The sequence below is a fragment of the Hetaerina americana genome, unplaced genomic scaffold (assembly GCF_022747635.1).
Source record: "Hetaerina americana unplaced genomic scaffold, ioHetAmer1.1.p SCAF_10, whole genome shotgun sequence".
Classification (NCBI taxonomy): Eukaryota; Metazoa; Arthropoda; class Insecta; order Odonata; family Calopterygidae; genus Hetaerina; species Hetaerina americana.
Window position 1 is genome coordinate 32,974,621 of NW_027286070.1, and position 25,749 is coordinate 33,000,369.

The 25,749-nt window shown below is 35.1% G+C and overlaps 1 protein-coding gene across 1 annotated transcript in view; it reads left to right on the plus strand.

The window, feature by feature from the left end:
* Positions 1-17,967, plus strand: part of LOC139700043 (uncharacterized) — a 126,630-nt gene extending 108,663 nt beyond the window's left edge. Inside the window, exons 4-6 of the mRNA XM_071598504.1 lie at positions 12,015-12,148; positions 13,472-13,772; positions 14,739-17,967. Of these exons, the coding sequence (XP_071454605.1) occupies positions 12,015-12,148; positions 13,472-13,772; positions 14,739-14,842 (539 nt within the window). The 3' untranslated portion in view covers positions 14,843-17,967. The remainder of the gene's footprint in view (positions 1-12,014; positions 12,149-13,471; positions 13,773-14,738) is intronic.
* The last annotated feature ends 7,782 nt before the right edge of the window (positions 17,968-25,749 follow it).

The following is a 25,749-nucleotide window of genomic DNA, read 5'->3' on the forward strand; positions in this document are numbered from 1 at the left end:
AAAACAGAGTAAGAGAAGCAAGTGTTTCGAAAAGAGGGTGAAGAGGCACACTCCTGGAAGACTCTAGGTACGTAAAGAGAAAAATTAATTGAACACGAGAAGCGATATTTTATTGAATAAAACATAGGGACGTTAATTAGGAGTCTCATGGATAAATTAAGGGAAGCAAACCACGGAAAATATCTGAATGTGGATTCAATAAAAAAAGAATAGCTGGTAATCAAATAATTAGGAGCTCATTTAAACCAAACTTCGAGTTTGCGATGCGTGTAGATGAAAAATTAGGAGCATGTCATTTGGAAGCAAGAAATTTGGGACATAATTCATCGGAAAATGACTAAAGGGTTATAATGTCTTGTCCAAGCTCTTCTATCGCCAGTGAGTCATAAATGATATCAGCATGAAAAGAAAATGAAAAATAAATTTTTTGGTTGAAAAAATTAATGATGTAGATTTAATGAACGGATTGAATAATCTCTCAAGAGATATCCATGCATCTTGAAACTCACCAAATAAGAAGAGTCGAACTGCTAGGGAAGACTTTGAAGAGTGATAGCCTATTGGAGAAAATATCAGGAGATATTCATGAGCAGGGCAAAAGAGGATGGCCACCATTGAAGTAAGATAAATTATGAAGATATGTAAAAACAGGTTGTCACGAGAATGTGGAGTAGCTGGAGGAAAACAAAGCAAAGAACTGCTGTTAACGATTTCTCGGATTAATAACAGTATCTTTTGGGTGTTTGCAGTGGTTATAAAAGAAACTACTTGAATATATTGAAACCATGCCATATTTAGTTCTGAGGATGTTCAGTGAGCCAAATGAACGAACAAACATTTGATGATTGTATAGCGGAACGAATTTTCCCAATGAATACTTTTGCCATAATCATCACTAATTTGAAACCATGAAAATATTTTGCAGAAAATTTTTGTAGAGTTAAGGAAAAGAGACAAAGTTATCTAAACATTTCGAAAAATATCCCAGGCTACCGAAAGACACCATATTACTCATAACCACCAAAACATACGTTGAATGTTAATATTTTTTTCAACAAAGTCCTCGAGCGAAAATAATATTTCACACTTAGAATATTTATATTTGTTTTTTGCATATTAATCTAGGGGATAAGGCATATACATAGTACTGAAAGAAAATATCATGAAATAGATAATTTTACTATCCTATCAAATATGTGATCTCAATATTTAAAATTAAATGAGGTCTCCTTCCAAAATTTACCTGAGTGAACAAATTTACTGTCACCCTTTCCCTGTTACCTTTAATTAGGATCGTACAGTCTGCGCTTTTTTATTTGGGCTTTTGAAAATAGGAGTAACAGTTTTAAAGTTCACCTGGCGTTCATTCATTATTTATTTTGTCTACGTTTGCCAAGCGTAACTGTCCGTGTTTATAACCGCTATTGGGTGAATGGCTGACTTCGGAATTGCCTAACGGTGTATCAATTTTCTGGGGCAGTAGCCCTTCTATTTTAATGGAAATTCCCTGTCCAACGTCATCTAGAAAATATTTTCCAAGAGTTCAATGGCCAGAGTGAGGGCTTGAAGTTAACGTTTCCATGAAAACTTCCTCCGCCCCTAAAAATCATACTTTACTTCAGCTGCCATTTAAAGGCTGATCTTGTATTATTCCAACTTATACAGTACGTGGAACGGGTTTTCAAATAAATGCCTTTGAATTATGCACTTAAACTGCAATCAGAAGGGGATAAGGGTAGTGCGGTGGTAATACACTTGTTCCCCTCATCGAGGGCTCGGGTTCGAATTCCGAGCGTGGCGAGATTTTCAGTGGTATTCCGATCCTTGCGTGGTGAACTATGAGGAGAGCACCTAAAGTGGAGCACGAAGTCCTTCGGATAGGGCGTTAAACTGTGGACCCATGGTCACGTGCTGTCAAAAGTAGGCGAATGCTGACGCCGGATTTCTCACCGCCCATTCACTCCTATTCCCTGAAATTCTGCCCCTAACAAAAAGCAAACCAATCTCTAATGGCGTAAATGATCTCAGCTGTCGATTGCATCCCTTATTAGTAACACCGCCCTCATTAGAAGTATCAGCTGATTCTCTGAGTCGAGGCACCAGACTATGAATGATCAAAAAATAGAAGAACGTAAAGTGGTCAGCATAACGCAGTTCTTGTAAAATAAAAGCAAAATACGAAAGTGTTATGCTCAAATACTTTGCAAATATAATTCTATGCAGGGGAGTTTAATTGGTCTCGTATTTATACATTATCAAATATCATTTAAATTCAAAGCTATTTCAAAACGTCGGGCGTACAAAGGAAATGTTACCATGGCAAGGTAAAAAAAGGGATAGAAAAAATAATTCAAGAAGAAGCTTGCGAAAAAACACATGCTTTCAAATAAATTCAAATGCTTCACGCTTCCCTTCGAGGAAGTTTTGAGCATTCATTATACAAAAACAGATAATTTAATAATAAGACTCAGGTTACAAGGAAATGATGAAAATCTGTCTAAAATTAATAGGTTGTGTATTATTTAGAAAAATTTTTTTTTTAAATTCCCGCAGAAGTTCCACGATATTTTTTACCTAATCTATTGCTTTTTAAATTTCATTATATATATATATATATATATATATATAAATATATATATATATATATATATATATATATATATATATATATATATATATATATATATATATATATATATATATATATATATATATATATGTATATATACAAATATATAAAAACACAGATGTAGATTCTTAGAATATAGAGACACAAAGGAAGGACACTCACAATTTGTTATTTTACGTTTCGACAGCACGGCTGTCGTCTTCAGAATCAGTCTTCAGATTCTGAAGACGACAGCCGTGCTGTCGAAACGTAAAATAACAAATTGTGAGTGTCCTTTCTTTTTGTCTCTATATTCTAAGAATCTACATCTGTGTTTTTATATATTTGTGTGTCGCCGATGAGCGTTCCATTTCGAAGATATTTTATATATATATATATATATATATATATATGTATGCTTTCTAAACTGAATATGTTTTACCTTTGTGTCTAATAATTATTTTTAGAAAGACGCTCTTCCGAGTAACACTAAACGTTTTTAGGGTTAATCGTTTTGAAATAATCTAAAAAAATCTCTAATTCAACTTATCATTTCCTCAAGTCACATTAATTAGAACTTTCGGTTTTCCCTTTTTTTTAATTGTTTACTGCCAATTTTGCTTGTAAGAATCGAAAGATATAAATAAGACACCAAATGGTACGATTTGGATTAATACATGAGCTTCCTTACAGTTATAAATTACAATGCCCTGTGCGTTCCCTGGAGTACTTCCCTGGATTACTATCATTCAAGCACAGACCTCGAGGATGGCAATATTTGTAATAATTTCAAGAAACATTTATTTCCGTATGTACAAGGTCGAAGACTCATAGCAATGAATAAGGTCAAAGGTTTGAGAATAGATACCATTCTGGGAAGACCCGGGAAGGGCGTGGCTTGGGACGGCCTACAGAACTCTGAAGGGAAAATATTCACGGGGGAAGGTTAGCAGGCACCAGTTATCTATGGCGGGCAAAAAGAGTGGAAATTCGAAACTCAGGTAAATTTTTCAGGAAATTCTCTCGGAGGAACGGGCGAAAGAGGAGGAATAAATTAAAACAAAACATGATCCCGCATATTTCACATTTCGGGCGTACGTGCCAAATGTGCAACGAAATATAAATAATTTTCATATTTACACATCGTTCCTTCGGAATCACACTGATAGCGAGTTCAAGGTAAAACTGGCAACGCAATATCCAACTCCTTTGCCTCTGTGATTATCGGCATTTATGCCTTTACCCATTACAATTCAAACGGAATGAGGAAGTTCAGTTGTCGTCACATTACTAGGGCGGTGTTGCTCGTCGCTTGTAAAGAAAGTGTGACGTCACGTCGAATACCTCGTTATAAACAAACGATACAATGAGGCGATTAATTGAGCAAATAAAACCTCAATAATGCTGCGAGTTTTTTAATGGGGAAATATAATTCGAATTCAGTATGTCAAATGCAAATCAATATAATTCGCAAAACGTCGCAGAGATTGTCTGTTTGCGAATTAAAATAGAAATTATGATTTCATTAGATTCTATGAAAAGAATGGGAGTAGTATATATTTCTTTCAATTAAAATGATTTTATTCAACACATAGCTTGTATTTAATTTATATTTCAAAGTAAAAGTTTCTGAAAGTTGATTAATCAAATTTTAAACTTCCTCACTGCACTCGTTTGTACTGTCTACATGTTTGGAATTTGGAGGCTCTATTATTCCGGTGGATAAGATCGTACCACAATACCTGGGCCAATATAACCTTTGTGATAGTCTCCTTTTGTATGAAAATCTTATAAGGTATAGGTATATTTATTACATTTAATTAATGTATTCCATTCACTTAACAACAATTATAGGAAGAAGCCCAGGTTATATGAGGGGTAGTCAAATGGAAACCGAACACCCGCTACATTAACCAGTCCGTGCACCAACTAGGACATACGTGCGTTCCCCTGTGAGTTGTCACTGTGCAGTTTTCCTACCACAGTGATGGCAGTAACGATATGTAGTAAACACGCTTCTAACTTTTAGCGGACTGTATGTTATGGCCGGTGTTCGGTTTTCATTTGGCTGCTCCTAGTGCAACAAAAACGCTTTGAAAATGTAAAGGTATGTTAAACTTAACGTTTCAATTTGGTTTATGGAGCTAGGCAATGAGAAGAATCTAATACAAATTCAATGATGAAACTCACGGAATATTAAAAAAAACACAATAATTCATTTGAAAAACTTTGTAAATGTTTTGCTACATACTGTATCTACTTTTTGATGACAATATACAAGAGGGTAAATGTACATCTGCATCTGAGGAAGTGCACGTTGTGTAAAAGTTCGGAATGGGGAATGAGTTCGGGGGAAAAGAGGGAGCCTTTGGTGTGTTGGCGGTTGGTGTTGGCGAGCTCCATGGAGTGTAATGGACTCACTCCCCTCCACCTTCCCTACCACCTTCCCCTCTGACATGGATTTCTACTTATCCCCATCTCGCCCCGACTCAAAATAACAGATTTATTCGCCCACCCTCATTTTCCCCGATGTCTACTTAGGTGTGGCCTTCTTGATGCTCGCAGATTTACTGCGCCTGGGGAATTGTCTGTGACTCAAGCTTCATATCGTTGCCGAACATTCCATGCACCAAAGTCGGGTACTGTGCGTTAATTACGTGCCCTCGGACGTGATGGTGATATGTGGAGTGGGAAAGGGCTGCCGAGGTCCCTTTCTCTCCCTTAATTCTCCCCCTGTCATTGGGAAATAGAAAAGCAGGGATGGTGGAGAGTGGAGATTAGGGATGATGCCATTCTTAGCCTATTCTTAGCGAATGGCACCGAAAGACCTTTGCATTTTTAAGTCCCTGATGACAGATGGAGTATGGCACTTCAGTTCCTACCAACTCGGATGTTAAGTAGCAGAGAAACCAGACGGAAAAAGACCAATCGTAATTAACAAACAACACTTTTGTTGCTCGAATACAACGACCCTGTTCATTTCAAAATACGTATTAGTATAAGTAAAAATATCATGATATAAAACGCGATACGAAATCATTTTACCATCTTCTCGCATGCCCCGTTATAAAACGTCCATTATACCGGAATAAAATAATTTAGCGATACTTATATTCAACGTTTATTGACCTTCGAATTATCTGGCTGGAAAACGATTAGAACAAAATTGTTACCACCGTCAAAGGAGCTCGTCTTTAATGCGTTAGAGATTTTTTTAGGCCAAAGTAAAGGCTGTGGGGAATGTGAAGATACTTGTAAAAATTATTTCCATCAATTTTAATGCATAATTTCTCAATCAGCCGCTAAAATGTTAGGAATACATTGTAGTTTACACAAGTTGAATATGAAATCACTCCAGGTCACACATACTAGTGGTGGCTTACAGGATATCATGAAGATGTAGATATAAAATAGTTATAACCAACAAAAAACAAAAATAATAGCTTTAATATTTATAATTAAAATAAATACAGTTCTGCTTAATAATAAATTCCAAATGGCACGCTGTCACAGTCATTTTATTTGTATTGGTAGAGGAGAAATATTTTGACATTTTGTCCAGGGAAATAACCATACGAAATTTTTTATTGTTTTTTGACCTATTTAGGTGTAGACAAGTTTCTTCATTTCTTTTTCAGCAACCCAAACGACCTTAATTAATTAGAATCTTTATAACTGCTTTATTGTTATTCTGACATAATTTCTAATCACACAATTCACAACTTCAGTACCCTGTAAATGTTGAATTCCTAAGGAAACATTTTTTTCGTAAGAAAATTGTCAGTATTATGCATGTATCTTCGTGACATCATTCAAAGAAGAAAGGAATAGAAAAAATCAAAAACACAAAACACCTTGACCTTTTCGCTATCTTGACTTCATGCGCAGTTATGGGGTTTGAAAATACGAGTACACCTTGATGTAATCACGTAGACTGAGAATATTGCTGAACAAGTATGTGGTTGATGTACGAAAATGGAATAGAAGCCATGGATCAGGGAAGTCTTAAAAATATGCAATGATAACATTTTATTGAATCATTCAAAATCATCCTTCTCTATAGCTCCGAAATTTCTTAGTGTTACGATAAAACAAATTCTTGAATTTGCTCAATAGAAATTACATCTCTCAAATTTCGACCCTACGATTTCATCTGGCATGATGACGTCTTGGACTTCCAACGATTTATACTTTGTATCGTGTATATTATAGCAACAATTATTAGTTCTCACTGATAAAAGTAGAAAAGTGAAAAGCTATTTATGCTAAAAATGGATGCTTTCCACTGTATCACGCCTGCCAATGTGAAGAATAACCAATTGATATAGTGATTTTTCAACGCTCTCTGTTCTTCGGCATAAAGCTATTCTTTGAGATTAAAAAAAACCTTTTTCAACATATTTTTTAAAGGTTTTGAGGGTGTCCAAAACATTCGTTGCGTACGCTATGATAATTATAATTAACAAAGCTGTGCCCCAGGAGTTTTTTTGCAAAACTCCCAGAGTTTTTTTTGTAAAACTCCTAGACCGCATAGTTAATTAACTCCCAGGGGCAAGTTCTTCCTTAATACAGAATGTTATCTAAAATTTTTCATAGCTTTATTTTCCTACTGAGCATCTCGCAAAGTAAGATTCTTGAATATGGCACCTTAAAAATGTACAAGTATTTTCCTCGAGCTGATTTCGATGTAAAAATTTGGGTCACACTCAAATATTTAAAATTACCAACAACACTACTTTGAGCAACTCCTATTTTGTATTAGTAATAATGTACGTCTTATAATTTTATAATTGGAAAAAATACACATGTGATTGTGTATCTTTTGAATTTAAGGGAAATATTTCACGGAAATATGATTATATGTTGAACTATAAGCACTATATATATATGCTGCTAGTGTAATTAACGAAATTTTTCCCATCAATATTTTCTTATTGGAATCATTGAAGTATATAACAATAAATAAATTTCCTGTTAGACTGCCTCCAATTGCACTACATTTTACTTGAATGAACATATTTTATAACTATACATCTTCATTACTAAAGGTATCTTGAATCCAGTTTACTCTCTCTTCTCATTTTATCAGGAGCTTGTAACTTACCATGTATAACACCATATATATCTTCAAAATTTTTATTTAAAATTAAATGTATAGGACCCATTTATTACTCCTAGTATTATAACCTATTAATGGCCAATTCTATTGCACATATGAGTATATTAAAAAATACCAATCAACGGAAACTGTTCATAATATTCACGCGTGTTAATAATATCAGTCCCAAAAGATGGGAATAGCGACACTAATTTTCCCGTGCCGAAGATATATGACTTTGATAGTCTTTCTAAATACATTTTGGAACGGAACAACGTTGTTGTGGTGACAGCTGCCTTCATACCCATTATTACTAAGGATATTTGCATTATCGTGAAAGAGATATTGGTATATTTTTCCCGCGATATAATAGTGTAGTTACATGATCATCTTTAGGAGAATAATTCAGAAGCAACTATTTGTAACATTCTCCTTTCTTTTGTACAGCGCTACTTCATCACAATTGCGACCCTTCAATGATTTCACAGTTACAATATAGTCAATTTCAGCAAATTCGCTAACGAATACTAATAAGCTGAATGTGTTATAAAATATCGACCGCCGCTTCATTTCGAATTTAAATCGTAATCTTGCCATTCAAAGAAACAAATATTTAAATGTGAGGGATTTGTTTGAGAAAAAATCAAACCATAAGATGGAACCATATATAACAGTAAAAAAAACAATTACCGAAAGAAAACTTGACCTGAATGATATCTTGAATGTCTGGGATAAATATTTAGGCCACCAATTAGGATATACTCCCACTATATCAAAATAAGATTGTTGGAACAATATATGAATCCTATTTTAACCAAAAAAATGTCATTGTACAACGGAGAAGTTCCGCATTAAATAACATTTTCTAACTTCAGAGGTCTCAAATCTTCGAAGAAAACCTTACTCTAATGATTGAAATCTGTGAGGAATATCCCGATATTCTAATTTCCACCACACGGGTCCCAGGACTGCCGAATCCCATCCTGAGCTACACTTCCCCATCTCATCGGATCACCCCTCCCTGAGTCTACCGCATTTCCCTGATCCAGCCCCCGGTCTCCCCTTTTCACTCACCACATCGTCCCCAGTCCTCCACGCACCCACCCGCACTCACTCCCCCTTCAATTATTTAGCCTTCTTCTTTAGCCCTCCCTTGCTCACTCACTGCGCCTTCCACCTTCACTCTATCCTCATCACTTATTCCGGATCCCCCCCCCCCGCCTACCCCCACCCATCTCACGAATCCTCTTCTTTCCCTCCTCATCCCGCGAGATGTGTACGATTCCGATTCGATTTAGAGCAGAGTCGAATGCTGCAACGCGATTCCCGTTTGTTTTTCAATCGATTAATTTTGATCTCATCTCGATTCATTGAACCCAGATTTGATTATGATCGGCATCGATTTTATTCTTTTCCATACATAATCAGTTTGATTCAATTCCACCCTTGGTGCCACACCGATAAGAACATGTTTATTAAATTCATTTTATCCAGCAAACCCGTCGCGATATTATTAATTTAGGCCCCTTCCCCTAAAATTAATATTTTAAATTTATATTTACTTTAAACATGATTGGTTTTGATTTATTTTCATGTCGAAATAAATGTATGAGTTAATATTTTTCGTCTTGTAGATGTAGATGTTTTACAATACAAATCACGTCAAATGATAAAATATTTGGAGGTAATACACCAAAAGTGTTTGCATTTGCAGCATATTTTGTGGAATCTGTTTTTCCCTTCGAATCATTTCTACATAAATCGCAACCTACGCCATCCCCTATTCTCTCTAATATTGTTTTTACAATCCCAAAAATACATGTACGTTGCGACTCGAATCCTTATGGTATACGCGAACCAAAGTTTAATTTTTTTCAGAGTATCTTTAGACACTTGACCGATGACGTAAACTCCACCCCTACTCTCTCTCCCTCCCTACCTCATCTCATTCCTCCTCCCTCTCCCGCTTTAATCGGACAGGGGCTACAGTGGGGATCGTCGTTGGTGGGAGGGTCATCGCACCGTGCCATTAACCCGGCTAATTGCTTCGTCCAGGTGGGATTACCCGGCCGCGTGGGGGCGATCGGGCGGGTATCGCGAGCTATTAAGCGACGCCCTAGAGAGAACAGTTTTTTTTCAAATAGAACAACGGATTAATTTCGTCGAATGAATGTACGGTATTTCTTTGGACAGAACGAGCCACAATCTCCCTCATGAGTTTAGTTTAAAGGGTGCCCTGAGGTCAGCATTTGGTCATATAGTGCTTTTTTTCCTCTCCTCAATTCCTTAATTTTAGTCCTTGAGAAAAGAACTCTGTTGAATACGCATTCTAGTGTGATTTTTCTTCCACAAACAGAGAAGAGGTCAGTTTTTATGTAAATCCATAGGAATCTGTTTCTTTTCTTGAAAATTAAATAAATTGAAACTCGTTATCGACCTTTTGACAACAAATAAGGAACAAGTATATAGATGTATTTTTGATATCACCTGATGTAGGGATAAGCAGAAATCTCTTCCGAACTACATCCGGTTCACTGAGTGCGCATTTGTGATACTTACACATATACGAATATATAAAGTTTGTGAATATTGAAAACGTGACTTTAAGATTGAAATGAATAAAAATGCGAATAGTTTTCACTGCAGTCTGAACTAAATGAAAAACGAGGACATTTTACATACGTATGAAAAAATATAAATATAAGTATTCACGGTAGCCAATGGAGACCAGTACAAGACTAGTGTATTGGGAAAACTAGTTCAGAGAAGAATAGAAGCCTTCAATACTTGTAACTGGAGGTGGATACTAAATATCAAATGAACAGATAAAGCGAGAAGAGAGGCATTAAAGAGAAGAGTAGATCGTACCAAAAGAAATAGGAAAACCGAAAAGAATGAAGACAATTTTTTGACTGGCATTTTATATCTGTATCATGACTACTGGAGGGGACCCAGGGAGGCCGAGGCACATTAAATTAACCAAGTGGAAAGGAATACTAGATGGAAGAGTTTTCAGGAAGCAATATATCCAAATTAGAGAGGGAAAGATGAAGGACTGCAGTTGATATTTGGTCTTTGTAAAACTTTATTATAGAACTAATTCGTCAGGATGTAGTGTGAAACAAGGTTAATTTATTTTTGTTGAATTGTTATTCTTTTTAATGAATTCTAAATCAGTAGACAAATGTTTATTTTAGAAGGCAGTGATCGTGTTTATTCATTGTGATTATCAGTTTAACGGTTCGTTGACTTAACTCTTCATTTAAACCTATAAAAGCTAACCTCTTCTAAAACCCTGTAAGTTTATTATTCTGATATTTGCAAAAGCAAATTGATATAATATTATACCTTGCTACTGTACACATGTAACTGTGTATTGTACAAATAATAGCCCAATAAAGTACTATCTTATCAATTTATTCATTCGGTCGAGGTTTCTTATTTATGACGCATTCTATGTATTTTGTAATGCAAAGTTATAGCTAATAGCAATTCCATTGTTATAATACCAAAAATCCTAACAATACGTCGTCAATTTGTGAGATCATGAAAATCTAAAAGCCTGATTAAGCAGTAGAGGAGAGGGAACATATGGAGGAAAACAAAGATATTTGGTGACATAGTTTCTTATATCGGGAGATATTGACATGCAATAAGCAGTTAGATGGATTGGGAGTGAGAGTATGGGATGAATGCCCGAAGCCATTAACATTCTGAAAAAAACCAGGTAAAATTGGCATGTACTGCCTAAATATTAACCTACACTTTTATGAAAGAATATAATAATTCGCCAAATTTATTAATTTATATTATAATGGCATCAAATAAACTAAATCAACGGTGATATAATGATATTATAATATTTTTAATCCTTGAAGGTCAATTTATGCAAGGTTTTGCTCCTATAACCAATAAAAAATTGCGTATTTGACCTTCATTTCGATAATTATGAAAATTAAATACATCTATATTCACCAGTCGTTTTCTGGATAATTATATTGAGCATTCGCATTCGCATGTTGTTGGGAAAAATCTATCTGTAGACCTCTTAATTATATAATTAACTGACACAATATAGGTAAAAGACAGTAGCATATTACATATTTTGTTGTTTGCATGTATTTAAGAGGGCAGTAATAGAAGGAAAACATGCTTTAGGTTAGGTGCATACATTCGTTTTAATTTCAAGGGGAAAACTGATCATTTAAACGCCCAAGATTGACCGTGAACTTGTACGTCGCTGAGTGAAGAGAGATCTTTTAGGCTACTAGTTGTGACTTACTCCACCTCTCACCTCTTTGTCCCCAGCTCTGCCGAAGGATGACCCGATTGTTGAAGGCTTCCAGACGACGTATTCCGTCGGCGACACTGTCTCGGGGAACTGTACCTCCTCGAAATCTAATCCAGCGTCCTCCTTACTGTGGTTCATCAACGGCCAGCAGGTAAGGAGACATATATGTTCCTATGATTAACGACAAAATGACGGAAGGAAAGAATTGTTAGGTTGCAAGTACCTAGATCATTCTTAATTGCATGGTGGAATGCCTTAAAAATTTATTTTCTTCATGGCCAGCATTGTAATTTATCATGGTTGATCTGAACTCCTTACTACTACAACGGACTGTAATTATTATCCATCAATTATCTTTTGCATGATAAAATAAACTGACATATAAGATTCAATTTCTCAATATGTACTTCTTCAATAGTATTTCTTTTTATAAAAATGTTTCACAATCATTATAATGGTTATACAGTATATATAATTATAATGGTTAACAACTACTTTGGTTACTTAAGTGCAGTTTTCACGTTTTCAAATGACCATAACAGGTTTTAATGTTTTGAATAAATATCTATAATAAGTGGATTAATAGTTTATTATTATATGAAATGTTTTAGACATTATATCGTGGAATGACTTTAACTCAAAAGTTAGTTAGTTCTACATTGAAACTCTTCGGTGGAATTATTGTGTGCAGAAATATTTTAATGTGTAATGAACAGTATTTGCATTCTTTTAATCAATTAATTATAAATTTACACTCTTATACATTAAGAAAATTATTTTACCTTCGACAAAATTACATGCCATTATGTTCGAATATTTGAATTCCATTAATTATTCAAGAATTCAATGGTTTTTACGCATTTTCCGCCTGAACGCAACATGTCTAAATAATTCCTGGCTTAATGAAATCAATGAAATAAGAAATTGCATGATAACAATGTCGCAAGTATTAAAAATATTTATTAATTTTTTTAGGCAACTGAGAGGATGAATTAAAGAATTTGTGGGCTGGTGAATTTCCAGAATAAAACCACCATGCGGGAAATATTTGTCCGAGAATAATTCGATATTACCTTAAAAGTAAACATTCAAAGCAGTAATCTAAGAAATGATATATATATATATTATATATATATTATATATATATATATATATATATATATATATATATATATATATATATATAAACCGATGCAAGCGATTTTTTCACCTAGGCAACCTTTATCAGGTTACCAATTGTTAAGTTAAGAAGGAACTGCTAAACAGAGTGTTGAAAGTCATGGCATGCATGATAAATCAGTTATGTTGTCATTTACCATAAATTTATCCATGAGCGTAGCTTTTAAAATGGCTATTTGTATCTCCATAGGTGTAGGGTAAGGATTTGAATTATATCCACAAATTATGGAGGGGGCAAGTGCGGGTCCCGTTCACCGTAAACTTATGATATAGTGTCCCTACTACTCCATTACAGGTTGACCGATTTTCGCTGGCCTATTACTCCCCGTGGGCTGATGATTTGGGTCTTTTAACCACCCGCCTTGGCCTCCACTTCCGCGTAGAAGCTAGCCACTTCAAGGACTCCCCCGCGTCCTCGTCAAACCCAGGGGCCAAAAGGATGCTGGAGCTGCGGTGCCGCTCCACCTTCAGGGGTCGGCCGCGGCACCGCGTGGTGCGGGCAATCCTCTATGCACCTCCTTCCCTCGAGGACCAGCGGCCGGCCAAGCACGAAGGAGTTCGGGGAGCCGCACCACCCGGATCCTCTCGTACGCAAGGTAAGCGAATGATACTCCCTCAAAATCTCCTAGCTCTCTTTTTCTGTTACCGACGAATTTGGCTTTACCAAATTGATTTGTACAGTGGATTGAACGATGATCTATTCATTATATCTCTCAAAGTATTTCGATTTCAAAATTACTAATTTGAAACGCAGTTTCATTAGAGAATCATTCCATTCGCTCATATAACTAGATTGACTAAAAATTGAACCTAAAATTTCCATATATATATACATAAAATGATATATATGTAATTACACATATATTATATGTGGAAGCACACCCAAAAGAGATATAGCCTATGGACGACACAAGAAAACACAAATATATAAATTGAAAAAACACATTTCAAAAAGTTGAAGCTTTTTGCCTTCTCTGAGGCCTTTTCAGGTCAGACCTTGAGAGTAACCACTTCATTTACAACATAAGTAAATATTATATATAAATATAAATAATTATATTTATATACATATAATTGTATTTTTAAATTCATAAAATGTATGTATATATATATATATTTATAAATAAATATATATATATATATATATATATATATATTTATAAATATAAATATATATATATATTTATATATATGTATATATATCTATATACTATATACATACATTTTATGAATTGTTTACATACATATTCATATGTGTATACATATACATATAATTATATATTTCTATATATAATTTTATTATTAAATGTCAATGTACATAAATAAATAAAATGAAATAATATATTGCTTAATTTATAATTTAATTGAGCAAATTAGGGAAAATTCCACATTTTTTAGATAATTATTATTTTAATGTTGGTCAAAATATATTTTAAAAATTTGACAAACGCTAAAATTCACACTACCACGTTCGAATGCCTTCTTAATACTCATTAAGCGTCAAATATTGATCTTTTTGAATTTTCATAGTGTGTCTAATGTTTCCATATGTTATATTTCAGGAACTATATTCTTTGCTGTCATGGCTGTGTCCATATTGATCGGCAGAACGCTATTGATTGATCTAAGTGGCTGGTTATTCAGTTTGCACATGAATAATTCCTGACATTAATATAGTGGTTACCCCGGGAGAACCTGAACCGCTCATTTCGGAGCGAAATAACCCGAGGGAAGCTCAGTGATTATTTGTGTAAGGATTAAAAAAAAATGTTGAGGGATCCTAAGTGAGTGAACGCCCTTTGACCTTCCCATTGACAGCTTTTGTTTAGCAATTTACGGGAGCATTTGGCCGGAATAGGGGACTAAAGAGATCTAATTTTTTTATTACTGTTGAAATGATGGGATAAAGGTTGAACGATTTCTCCATGCTACTTGACATCAAAGATATGAGTCACACTTGACCAAAGTGTGCAGTTGCTCAAGAACTCTTCAAATGTCGGTCGTCCTGTGGAATGAACTCGGATTTTCATGCTTCTATCGATTCATGAGAACGAGTGGAAGAGAATGGTGGACGCATCATACCCACTCCGAGTGAAAAGTGTGTTGATTTTGTAGCCAGTGTGCGAAACGGTTGTTTGATAAAAATTCGCCAAAATATTTTAGAGATGCTCCTTGATGTGCGAACTGACGGCCCTTGCTCACGACGCCCAGACCCAATTAAAAGAGGGAAATATTCTCCAGAGTAAGGATCTCAAGACTTGGCAGCCTGGATGACCGAATTGAGGGCACGATTCAGCGAACCAGCATGTACGCGCCTAAAACTTTGGTCGTTCTCAAAGTGGGATGAAACGTCTCTACTGAGAAGGACGTTGTCTTACTTTCCGGACGATTTGGTGAGATTGGAAGTTTCCCGAAGGTCATATCAAATTGGTGGGTGCTGGACCTGTGAAAGCGCTGACGCCAAGACGTGGGTCAATTTATCAGATTTTTTTCAGTGAAAAAGTGCTTAATGTGGGGGTTTCCACACTTTCCGCATTTGTCCAGTAGGCTCCCCAATAAGAGACGGAGATGGATGGTGTCACCAGGTATCAGAACTGTTCGGTTGGATCTATTTTCATTTGTCGTTCATTGTGTTAAGATCGAAATAGAATGACAACTTGAAATAAGGATGTCGCATTCCGACTAAAGAGAGGAATGGTGTTCTGTGAAGCTCCTACACACGCCCGAAATATGTTTCACCAGTACTGAAGTTACACAATGGAGAAAACAGTACCTATCATCTGCCCAAAATATCCAGGATTTTTTTACAGCAATTAGTGAACGAGATTAATTAAACTATGGCATATGTATTCGGACTTATTATTATTTCAATGGCTTTTTTTACAAATTGCATATTTTACAAAAAATCTTAAAATCAATCGATAAAATAATATGAAATCATCTAAATATAACTTTACTTTCGTAACTCTCTTAATTTTGAATTAACAGTACAATAACTCAGGCAAAACACTAAACAAAATACAGATTACCACAGCTTCCCATACTTTAATGAACATGACAAAATGACATTGCTTAAAATAATTATCATTGAATTTTCAATTACAATTAATAATCATCCTGTATCAAACGGTTACATTTATTATTGCATTCATTTTTACGAAAGCCATTTCCCCTTTCAGCATTTTGCTATAATGTTAAATATATATCGAACTAAAGCATCCCGCCACAAAATAAGAAGTCTGCAGAACCAATGAGCTTTCAGAACTACGGCATCAACCATAATAAATTGTAAGAAATTTGATCCTATGCGCCTAATTTAAAGAAAAAATGAAGCTATTCAGAAATTAAGGTTTTAATTTTACGGCCTAAATGCACAATAATGGAACAAAAGTAAGTACCTATAAGTTTTTTCTCCTTGGAAAAATACGATTCAAAGAAAACAACAGCATCAAAGAAAATATTGGATTCACGCATAGGTGTGACTAGTTTATGATTAATTCCTTTCCTGTGGAAGCACTACAGCGAGTCGGAAATTATTGTGTTTCCCAGTGATAGGATACCGCTGGCCCGGTGAGCTTTGTTTGTTCATCAGAAGCTACGTGCTATTTCAAGAACGCGACTAGTTAATCTCCCTACGCTAAACCAATATCAAGCTTTGCGCTAACGAGGGATTTGCGGCTTCAGTGGTTTAGTCCACCTGTGGTTTTCCTCACCTAAGGCCGGAGATTTGCATACCACTTTCTCCGATGGTCTCCGCTATACGCTCAAGTGACCAAGGTATATTTGACATAATGGAGAGTTCAGAGTGTTTGTGTTGAGCATCAGTTCAGGTCAAATACAGGCGAACGGAAACGTGAGAACTGTTTCTCTTAGAATTATTTCAATAAATTATTGCATGTTATTATTGTGTTCATTTTAAATGTCGAAAGCTCAGGCATGGCTGATAATTGTCTCCTTATGGAGGGGCATGCCCAGTGATATTGATGTCCAAGTGAATTATTGAAAAAAATCTCCCAAATTGGCCCAATCAGGCAACGTTACGCTAAGGTTTTGTAAGAAAATAGTATTTTACACAATAATTACTAGGTTAATGTATAAAAATACAAATGGATAAAATGCCACGATAAATGGTTTAACATATACTATGTTCTTCGCAGCTAAGCGGCTTTGTGATTCCACAAAGAAGCATCTTGGAAAATTGATACAATTATGAGATTTTGATATCAAAATTGTAAGCACTATCTGCAACTATATATCAATTGAAAAAAGTCAACTGTGAATCTCTCCAGTCGCGAATCCTAATTTCCTACTAACAAATTATTCTAGTAAAAAAGCAATTTTGCCTGAAATAATTTAAGACATATTTGGGATTCAACTCTAATTAAGTTAATGGAATTGAGATAAAAGGAAAGTATTCTGCTTTTTGTATTGGTTTTGTAGGAATCACATTTTTGGAAATCATTGTATATTATTTTTAACTGTTGAACGTAATCAGAATATGGAGGTAATAATAACTGTAACACCATCTAAAACTTCATCCATACAGTTAATATCGTCATTCATGTCATCCAGGCCATGTTATGAGATTCGATTTTTTCCTATCAGTTATGGCCATGCATGGATGCAGTGAATACGGTGGTATATAATTTGGGCGCATAAAAGTATTCCTTCACACACAAATATTCCTTAAATTCCCTTTCCATTCTCACAACCCTTTACCCATGTGAATAATACCCTCTTATCTCTTCCTGAAATTTCAACTTTCAATGTCGATGACCCTATAAAACTTGTAAAAGCAATACAAATAAAATGGTTCTCAAATGATATGTATAATTTTGTGACTAGCTGCTGATATGCTTGGTGTATGTTGCTAACCATTGGACGAGTAAGGTAAGTCTGACATATACTTCTTTGGAAATTTCTAGTTAACACTTGGCTTGTCGTGTTTACCATCGAAGGAAAGGCTTGATGTCTATTTTTAATGATACTAGCGCTTTGTGATGAATGTCATGCCGTAAGTTTTTTAGTACATTATAAACAACTTGGAGTTAACTTAATGGAAGAATTTTAATGAATTTTCAATTAAATTTTGTCGAGGTGCCTTTTCTTCTCTGGTGTTGAGTCATTTTTACATTATTTTTGTAGTGAAGATATTCACCTCCGCTTCAAACCTCTGAAAATTATTTATCTTTTAAAATTTGACGAAAACTGGAGAAATAGATAAAATATGAATGCACTCCTGATTTTAAAAATATAAATAATACACAAATATAGTTATTCTTCAGAAAAAGTCAATTTTATTTACATGTAATTTTTCTTAGCTCGTTTCCAGTATCGTGTTCACTCTTTTTTCACAATAAGAAAATAGACGGTGCATACAGATTGTCTCGATCATCTTTTAAACATGGTGCTTTATGTTATATTAAAAAATCAAAATAACAGAAAAGGAAATGGGTGACAATAGATTTCCTCTTAAAATAATGGATTCGCTGTAGTTAAGAAGTGAATTTTATAGCTACGTAGTATAGTGTTTTATCAGTTGACTTCCAAAGGTTTTTACTCGTACTGTCGGCACAGTGAAGATACTGAAGCTATTGACTTCTCTCACACAGTAAACTTCTAATACGATATCAATCCATAAATTCCGTACCAGTGAATTTGTTTAACTGTGCCTGTCAAGATTACGACGAGCGGAAACATATTAACGTGATCTTTTCACATGAATTTATATGAGGTTTTAAATTAAAATTTTTTAAAGGATATTCTCATCTGTAATCACCTAATATTCGCTTATAGCATTCACATGTCACATCTCTCGTACAAGCCACATTTGTAGGTTCCCTGGTAGTTTGGTATGGACGCAATGCTGCTAAGGTACTTAGTGCAATCTAAGGACAGTACGTATATGATGCAGAAGGGAGAAAGAGAGAGACGGAAATCCTTGCAGAATAGCCCCGGTATATATATTCATTATAATGAGGGCCTCAATATACATCGGACTCCAAGTTCAGTGACCGAATCGTTCTTTCGGACAACGAACCGAAAACGAATGGAAAGAAATATTCAAACCCTCGAGGGTACACCTGAGATCCTCGGCAACGCAATTCAATGCTCTACTTACAGTTCCAGTCTCATCCTCTATATTTATGTCCTCTGCGGTCTCTTTTCTCTCTCCCTTTCCATGGGCACGCATGCACCTCAACCCCTTGGTGACTCAATCGTCCCAGATTTACGTTGCAGGGCACTCAAAAATTCTCAATTCCCCGGGGACGAGGAAGGTCGAAGGTGAACGAGTGGACTACTTTCGACCCCGGTTGACCTTCCATTACCTCGTGACCCCGTTTGAGAGGAACTCCCCTCACAGAACCTTCACCAACCTGGCATTTCTCACTTTCCGGCTCCTTATATTCCAATGCATATTAACATCTCGCAGCCATCTGCGGTTTAACGCTGCTTCATTTCTCACTGGCAATGGTCGTTAGTTTTAGAAGTATTACTTATGGCTGTCAATATTTTGACTCCGGGCGGGTCCGGCGCTTGATGGAACCAATCGTTCAAAAATATGCTTAATTCATATATTTATTCCTCGCGGGAATATGGTTTTTTCTTAATAATTAAAGATTATTACTTGTAAATTTACCGTCATAGCTAATATGACTGGCTGAAATACTCAAGAAAATAGTTAAGGAGTTTACACTCGTTATTCAGTTGTGGGGAGGGTCTCCGGAAATATAAAATAACAGATAGCAGTAAAAATGTTATATTATTTGTGTAGGTCATAAAATACACATATGAAGTTTAGTCATTACGTTATCATTGTATTTTTGTGAGTTCTAAATGGAATATTGAAAAATTAATAAATCATCTTTCGAACTCAAATGTACCAAGATTCATCAACGTACAACGCAGAGTGAATTATTTATGATTTTTATTAAATAAAATGAATTATGTCAAAATAAAACTTTTTAGATCGATATAAAAATAAACTTAAATGCCAATAAATGCATTAAAGAATTAAAGTTTATTTTTCGTGTGGATTTACAATGTTTTATTTTGGCATTATCCATCATGACACAAATTCACAAAGTGACGCCTGAAACGATTAATTGACTACAATACTCATATTGTCCTATATTATCTCACGGGAAAAGATACATTGATATTTAAAAAGAGGTTGTTGTCTAAAATTAAAAAAATCGTGTCGTGTGCCCCTTCTAAAGGATTCGGCAGTGTGACGGTGCTGAAGATCCGTGGCTTACGGGATTTCCCCACGTAGGCACATTTTACTGGAACTACAGTATCGCGGGGGTAACCTGACCTGAAGATGCCCACTGCAACGTCGGAGAAGCTTGTCCCAGAAATATGGACTTTCGCGGAGGAAAACCCGAAAGACACGGCTCTTAATAATATGACGTTTCATTCTCTATAAGGTTTGGTTTGAATGAATTCTGTAGTTGCGATTTTAAATTGGATTCATATTAAACTCAGGCTAATAAAACCATAAAATCAGCAGTAATATTATTTCTCACGACTGTAATAGCATACCAATTATTATATTAGGACCATTTTACTCACGTGGTAGACTGGATATGGCACAATATTGGGGTGAGAATGGATAGATCCAGATACCGTATTGATTTATGAGAGCAGAAATATGATAAACATCAAATAAGGTAAGAGACAAGAACTGAAGAGATTATTTTGGTGAAAGGTTTTTAAAGAAATTATCAAATGAGTATCAAATAAAACACACGTTGTCTCCGACGCAAGGAATGGCGAAAATTGTGCTCAACGATCCAATTCATAATCAGCAAGACAAAATAGAAAATGATGATCGAGCTTGATAATGCTTGTAATATATAATAACTAATGAATGTATTAATAATGCTCATAACATTCCCAACCATGACTGACGTGGTAGGGCTTACCATCAAATGACGATTTACGAAAAAATAGCTTGATTTCACGGTCTCAATAATCTCTTAACATTTACTATTTTTTGAATGCTCTACGATTTTTCTAAAACTGTTTGTATAAGGATACCTTGGAGAAATTGCGTACTGGGATAGGAGACGAATGACTAAAAATTACTGAGATAAAAGTATTTTAAAATAATTTTCAATTCTGAACGTATGTTTTCAATTTTTGATGAACATTTTTTAATGAATACTGCTCACATTTTGTACGTTCAGAGGGATTTTAAATCAACTATGTAGATTTAAACCTAAATTGCATTAATTCTTAAAAATGGTGAGGTTACTCGCATAATTATGAAGAATAAAACAAACATTGTTTCTCAGAATGTCTATCAGTATAAAAGTTTAAGTATAAATAATTTGACTTGTGTTAGAAATCCAAAATTATCTAATCATTTTGACAACCACCATAGTCGACCAGTATTATGAGATTTCCATTTTTTATTTCCGTACAACTTTACCACAATAAAAAATGAAAGCTAGTTAAACATTAAGTATGCAAAGAACGGGCTGTTTTAAATAAAATTATGCAAAAAATAATGTTCGGCACCTTATCTTGTTTATGCCGGACCCACCTGAACACAGGTAGTCTGAATACCTGTAGATCTCGAAATTAAAAACGCATTAGTTAGCGAAATGGGCACTTAAATTATGACATGCTTTTTAATTTCAATATTCTAACGATAGGGCAAAGAATAATGATAAATATTATGAAAGACCCTTCACAGCATGTCTAAATAATGCTAAGGAACAGATGATTGAAAAGTAATACGTAAATGGTAATGTGAGATAATCATAACGCTGTTTTAAAAAAAGCCAAAAGAAATAGGCAAGTAATACAAATATCAGTTATCAATCAATCAATATCAGATGCACTTGACCATAAGTCTAAATATTTTTCGAAATATTTCAGGAAATAATGTTTACATCCTGAGGAATTGTTCACAGTCATATTTATACTGTCATGATACAATTTTGGTCTATATAGTTTTACTAAATGCCCTATGTCTATTGACATACGGTAGCTGAAATCAATGACACTGCTCTACTGAAAAACAAAATTCTTCATGCTACCCACTGCAGTCATCCAACCATCTGGTAGTGAACTTATTCAAAGTGACAAACTATAATTTTTAATTTCTCCTACGACCGAATTTAACGTTATGAGGATATGTGACGTGACATTTCGGAAAAAAATATGACGATAATCTGAAAATTAAAATGCAAATATATTTGTGGCGATTTAAAAAAAAAAATAAGGTCGACGAATGTATAAAATACTACACCTGGTTAGAAATAAAACCTGGCGCATTTCAAGGTGTTTTATATAATGATATATATATATATATATATATATATATATGTATGTATGTGTATATATATATATATGTATATATATATATATATATATATATATATATATATATATATATATATATACTATATGTCTTCACATTAAACTTCGGCACAAGGCTGCCACTCCTCAACAGTGGTTCTCTCCCTTCATTGTGATTCTGCGATCCCTTGCATGTCGTAATGTTCCCTGAGGAGAGAGGCCTCATGTGGTGTCAGGCCTTTTCATCCTCAGGTTTCGGTTATTAATCTTCCTTAAGCTGTGATCGCGAATGGAAGACCGAGATCAGGGTTGGGTGAATACCACGTGGGGGTTTGGAATTCTGAAATTCAGGAAGGGGGATACTTTTGATGCTCATCGGACCGCGAAATTCTAATTTTTTCTCGGAAATGACGTATGCTGACACCTCTGAAGTAAAAAAGTGAACTATTCGGGAAAGAGGAAAGGTTTTATGCTAACCATGCCAGGATTCATGGCTAACCTGCCGAGCAAGCGTCATAGGATGGATGATCATTTTTCATTACCTATGGGGTGCGTAATAAACCGGTTTTAGTTAATCCAGGTACTCAATAAATGGAACTTGAAATTCCTTCATAAAAACTTAGCCCAAAAATATCAGCCAGAACTATCAAATTCAAAAACAATTTTCTTGGAAGTCTTTTTATATTTATTAAAATATTAATATCTAAAATTTGAAAGTAGAAATGGATATGAAATGAAGAGGAAAATTTGCCCATACGAATGTTTAGGGGTAAAGAATTCTGATTGGAAATTCGTGGGAGCCACCAGCATAACCAATTAAGATTGAGTTCATCTTAAACATTTCAACTTCCTTTTCCGATATATTGCTGCATGCTGAATAGATTAATTGATTGAATGAAAAACAACGAACAAGAGATTGACTAACTCTATTATTTTAGTTAAACAAGAAGATAGCTCTTGCATGTAGTAACGCTTGCATAAGTACTAATTGCGCATGGATATGAGCAAGTGGTACGAAATCTTATCTTTCACTTCTCGAAATCAGCGTAGAAGTAACCGGAAATTAATTGATGCATATGCAAAAAACGCTCTCGTTAACAAAAAAAACTCTATTGCAACAACGTACACCTATAGTATTAAGTTAAAGCGTACAGTTTTTCATTTATGAACCAAAATATTTTACAGGCAAATAAAGACACGACGAAATGTATTCAAAATAAGGAAGTTTTAATTTCTAAAAATGTATATAATTCCGATTCGGCATGTAAAAATAGTCAGCATTCATATCGCCGTTTCCGTTTATAGAAATTGTTAATCAATTTAATATAGTACCGTTCACTCCATATTATGATGGGAATTCATTCAAACTGGAGAGAGTAGACATTGGCACTCCTAGATAAAATAACGTATTAAATTTATGAGAAGTGACTCTAAATATTATCGGGATATCTATCTAAATTTAAATTGGAAAAAAATGTGAAGTTCCTGATAAAGTTTACCCATACCTTAAAATAAAAAATGAATAAAGATAGAAAAGATTTAAAATGATGAAAAATGAGCAATAAGCAATATTATCATGTAAAACACTAAAACTTTGGGCAAAAGATGTGGTTATTAAAAGTTCGGAAAGATGGTGTTTGAAATAACTCATTGGTTTTAACCAACGTCAAAACGTTTATCTCACTTATTCCGTCAAGATTTACATCGAGAGCGTCTGTGATGTTGGATGGCAAAATGTTGGTGTGGAGAAAAATGGAGAAGGTGAAATGGACCGAGAAGAAAAAAATGAGGAAGTACCGGGTATGGTGGGCGAGGAGAGAGGTTTGTTGGGAGAAATCTTAAGGAGGCCGGAAAAATGGATGGAGGGCGAATTGATCGGCAGTGGGATGTTGAAGACTGTGATAGAGGGGAGAATTTTAGGCAAACAAGGAAAGGGCAGGAACAGGATAGGGATGTTGGATGGGATGAAGTGAGAAAATAAGTACACAGAGATGAAGAGGGACCTGATGTAGAGTAGGTTGCTCGATTGTGTTTTGGTAGGAGTCACGAAATATTAATTGGTAGGGTTGCACATCCAAAACCCATATCGACCGGTAGATTACTAATATATATATATATATATATATATATATATATATATAACGATTGTACGGAGAAACTCACACTCACACGAGCGGCACAATAATGGACTGACACAATATAACACAAATAGAATAGAATAGCAACATTTAAAAGGACACTCACCGGGTAAATTGTTTGTTCGAGCTTTCGGCCCTCTCAGAGGCCTTCTTCAAGAGAGACTGAAAATATGCTGTTGCTCTGGAGAGGGGAAAGAGGTATGGGCGGGGAGAGGAGGTGTGGAGGGAATGCTGGGAGGGAAATTAAATATGGCGGTTCAGGGTGGGAATTTTGAAAGAACGGAAAGCTAATATGTAGGCGGATTCACGAGTTCTCACCTCTATATTGGTGGCTGAATCAAGTAGGGATTCTAGGATGCTGAGAGCAAAACACTGGTCGAATGAAAGGTTGTGGGAATTGGCGTGCGAAGGGATAGGAAGAGAAGAGAGTGAGGCAGAATTGCAGGAGTACCGACGATTATTCATTCGGATGGATAAGGGGGTATTGCATTAGCCTATGTGAAAGGAAGTGCAATGTTTGCATGATAAAAGATAAATAATATTTTTTGAGAGGCAATTAGCGTCGGAACGAGGTGAGGGAGCAATGAGGCGATGTAGGGAGAGGAGAGTAGGCATAATAAGAGGACAGGATTTACATTGGGGGCGGTTGCAAGTTGGGGAAATATTGGGAAATTTGTCACGGGGGGACGCCAAAGGGTTGGTGGATCTCAGAAGGTTGCCGGGTCGTCTGTATGCGATAGATGGGCATTGGGATAGTAAGGATCTTGGGGGGTACGGACGATATAACGTTAACTATTAAGTTGACGTTTCCATTTAAAGTATTTGATGCATGCAAGCAATGGTTTTGTTTTCTTTATCATTTTGTGCATTTATGTGGGTGTATGAATATTTTATTTACTTTATTTAAATATTATATATCATTTTCTGAAAATTTATTTCCCCTGCCTGTCCTCTCATAGTAAATGAATTTTTTGAACTTCTTACTATCGTTAAGTTCAGCTTTTCATAGCCATTCAATAGATATGATGGTATTAGGTGATATTCTGCAATCATATTAGGACTACTAAAAGGTCCTTATATTATTAAAAATATTCTGATTTCTTCCCATACTTAATCTAGTACA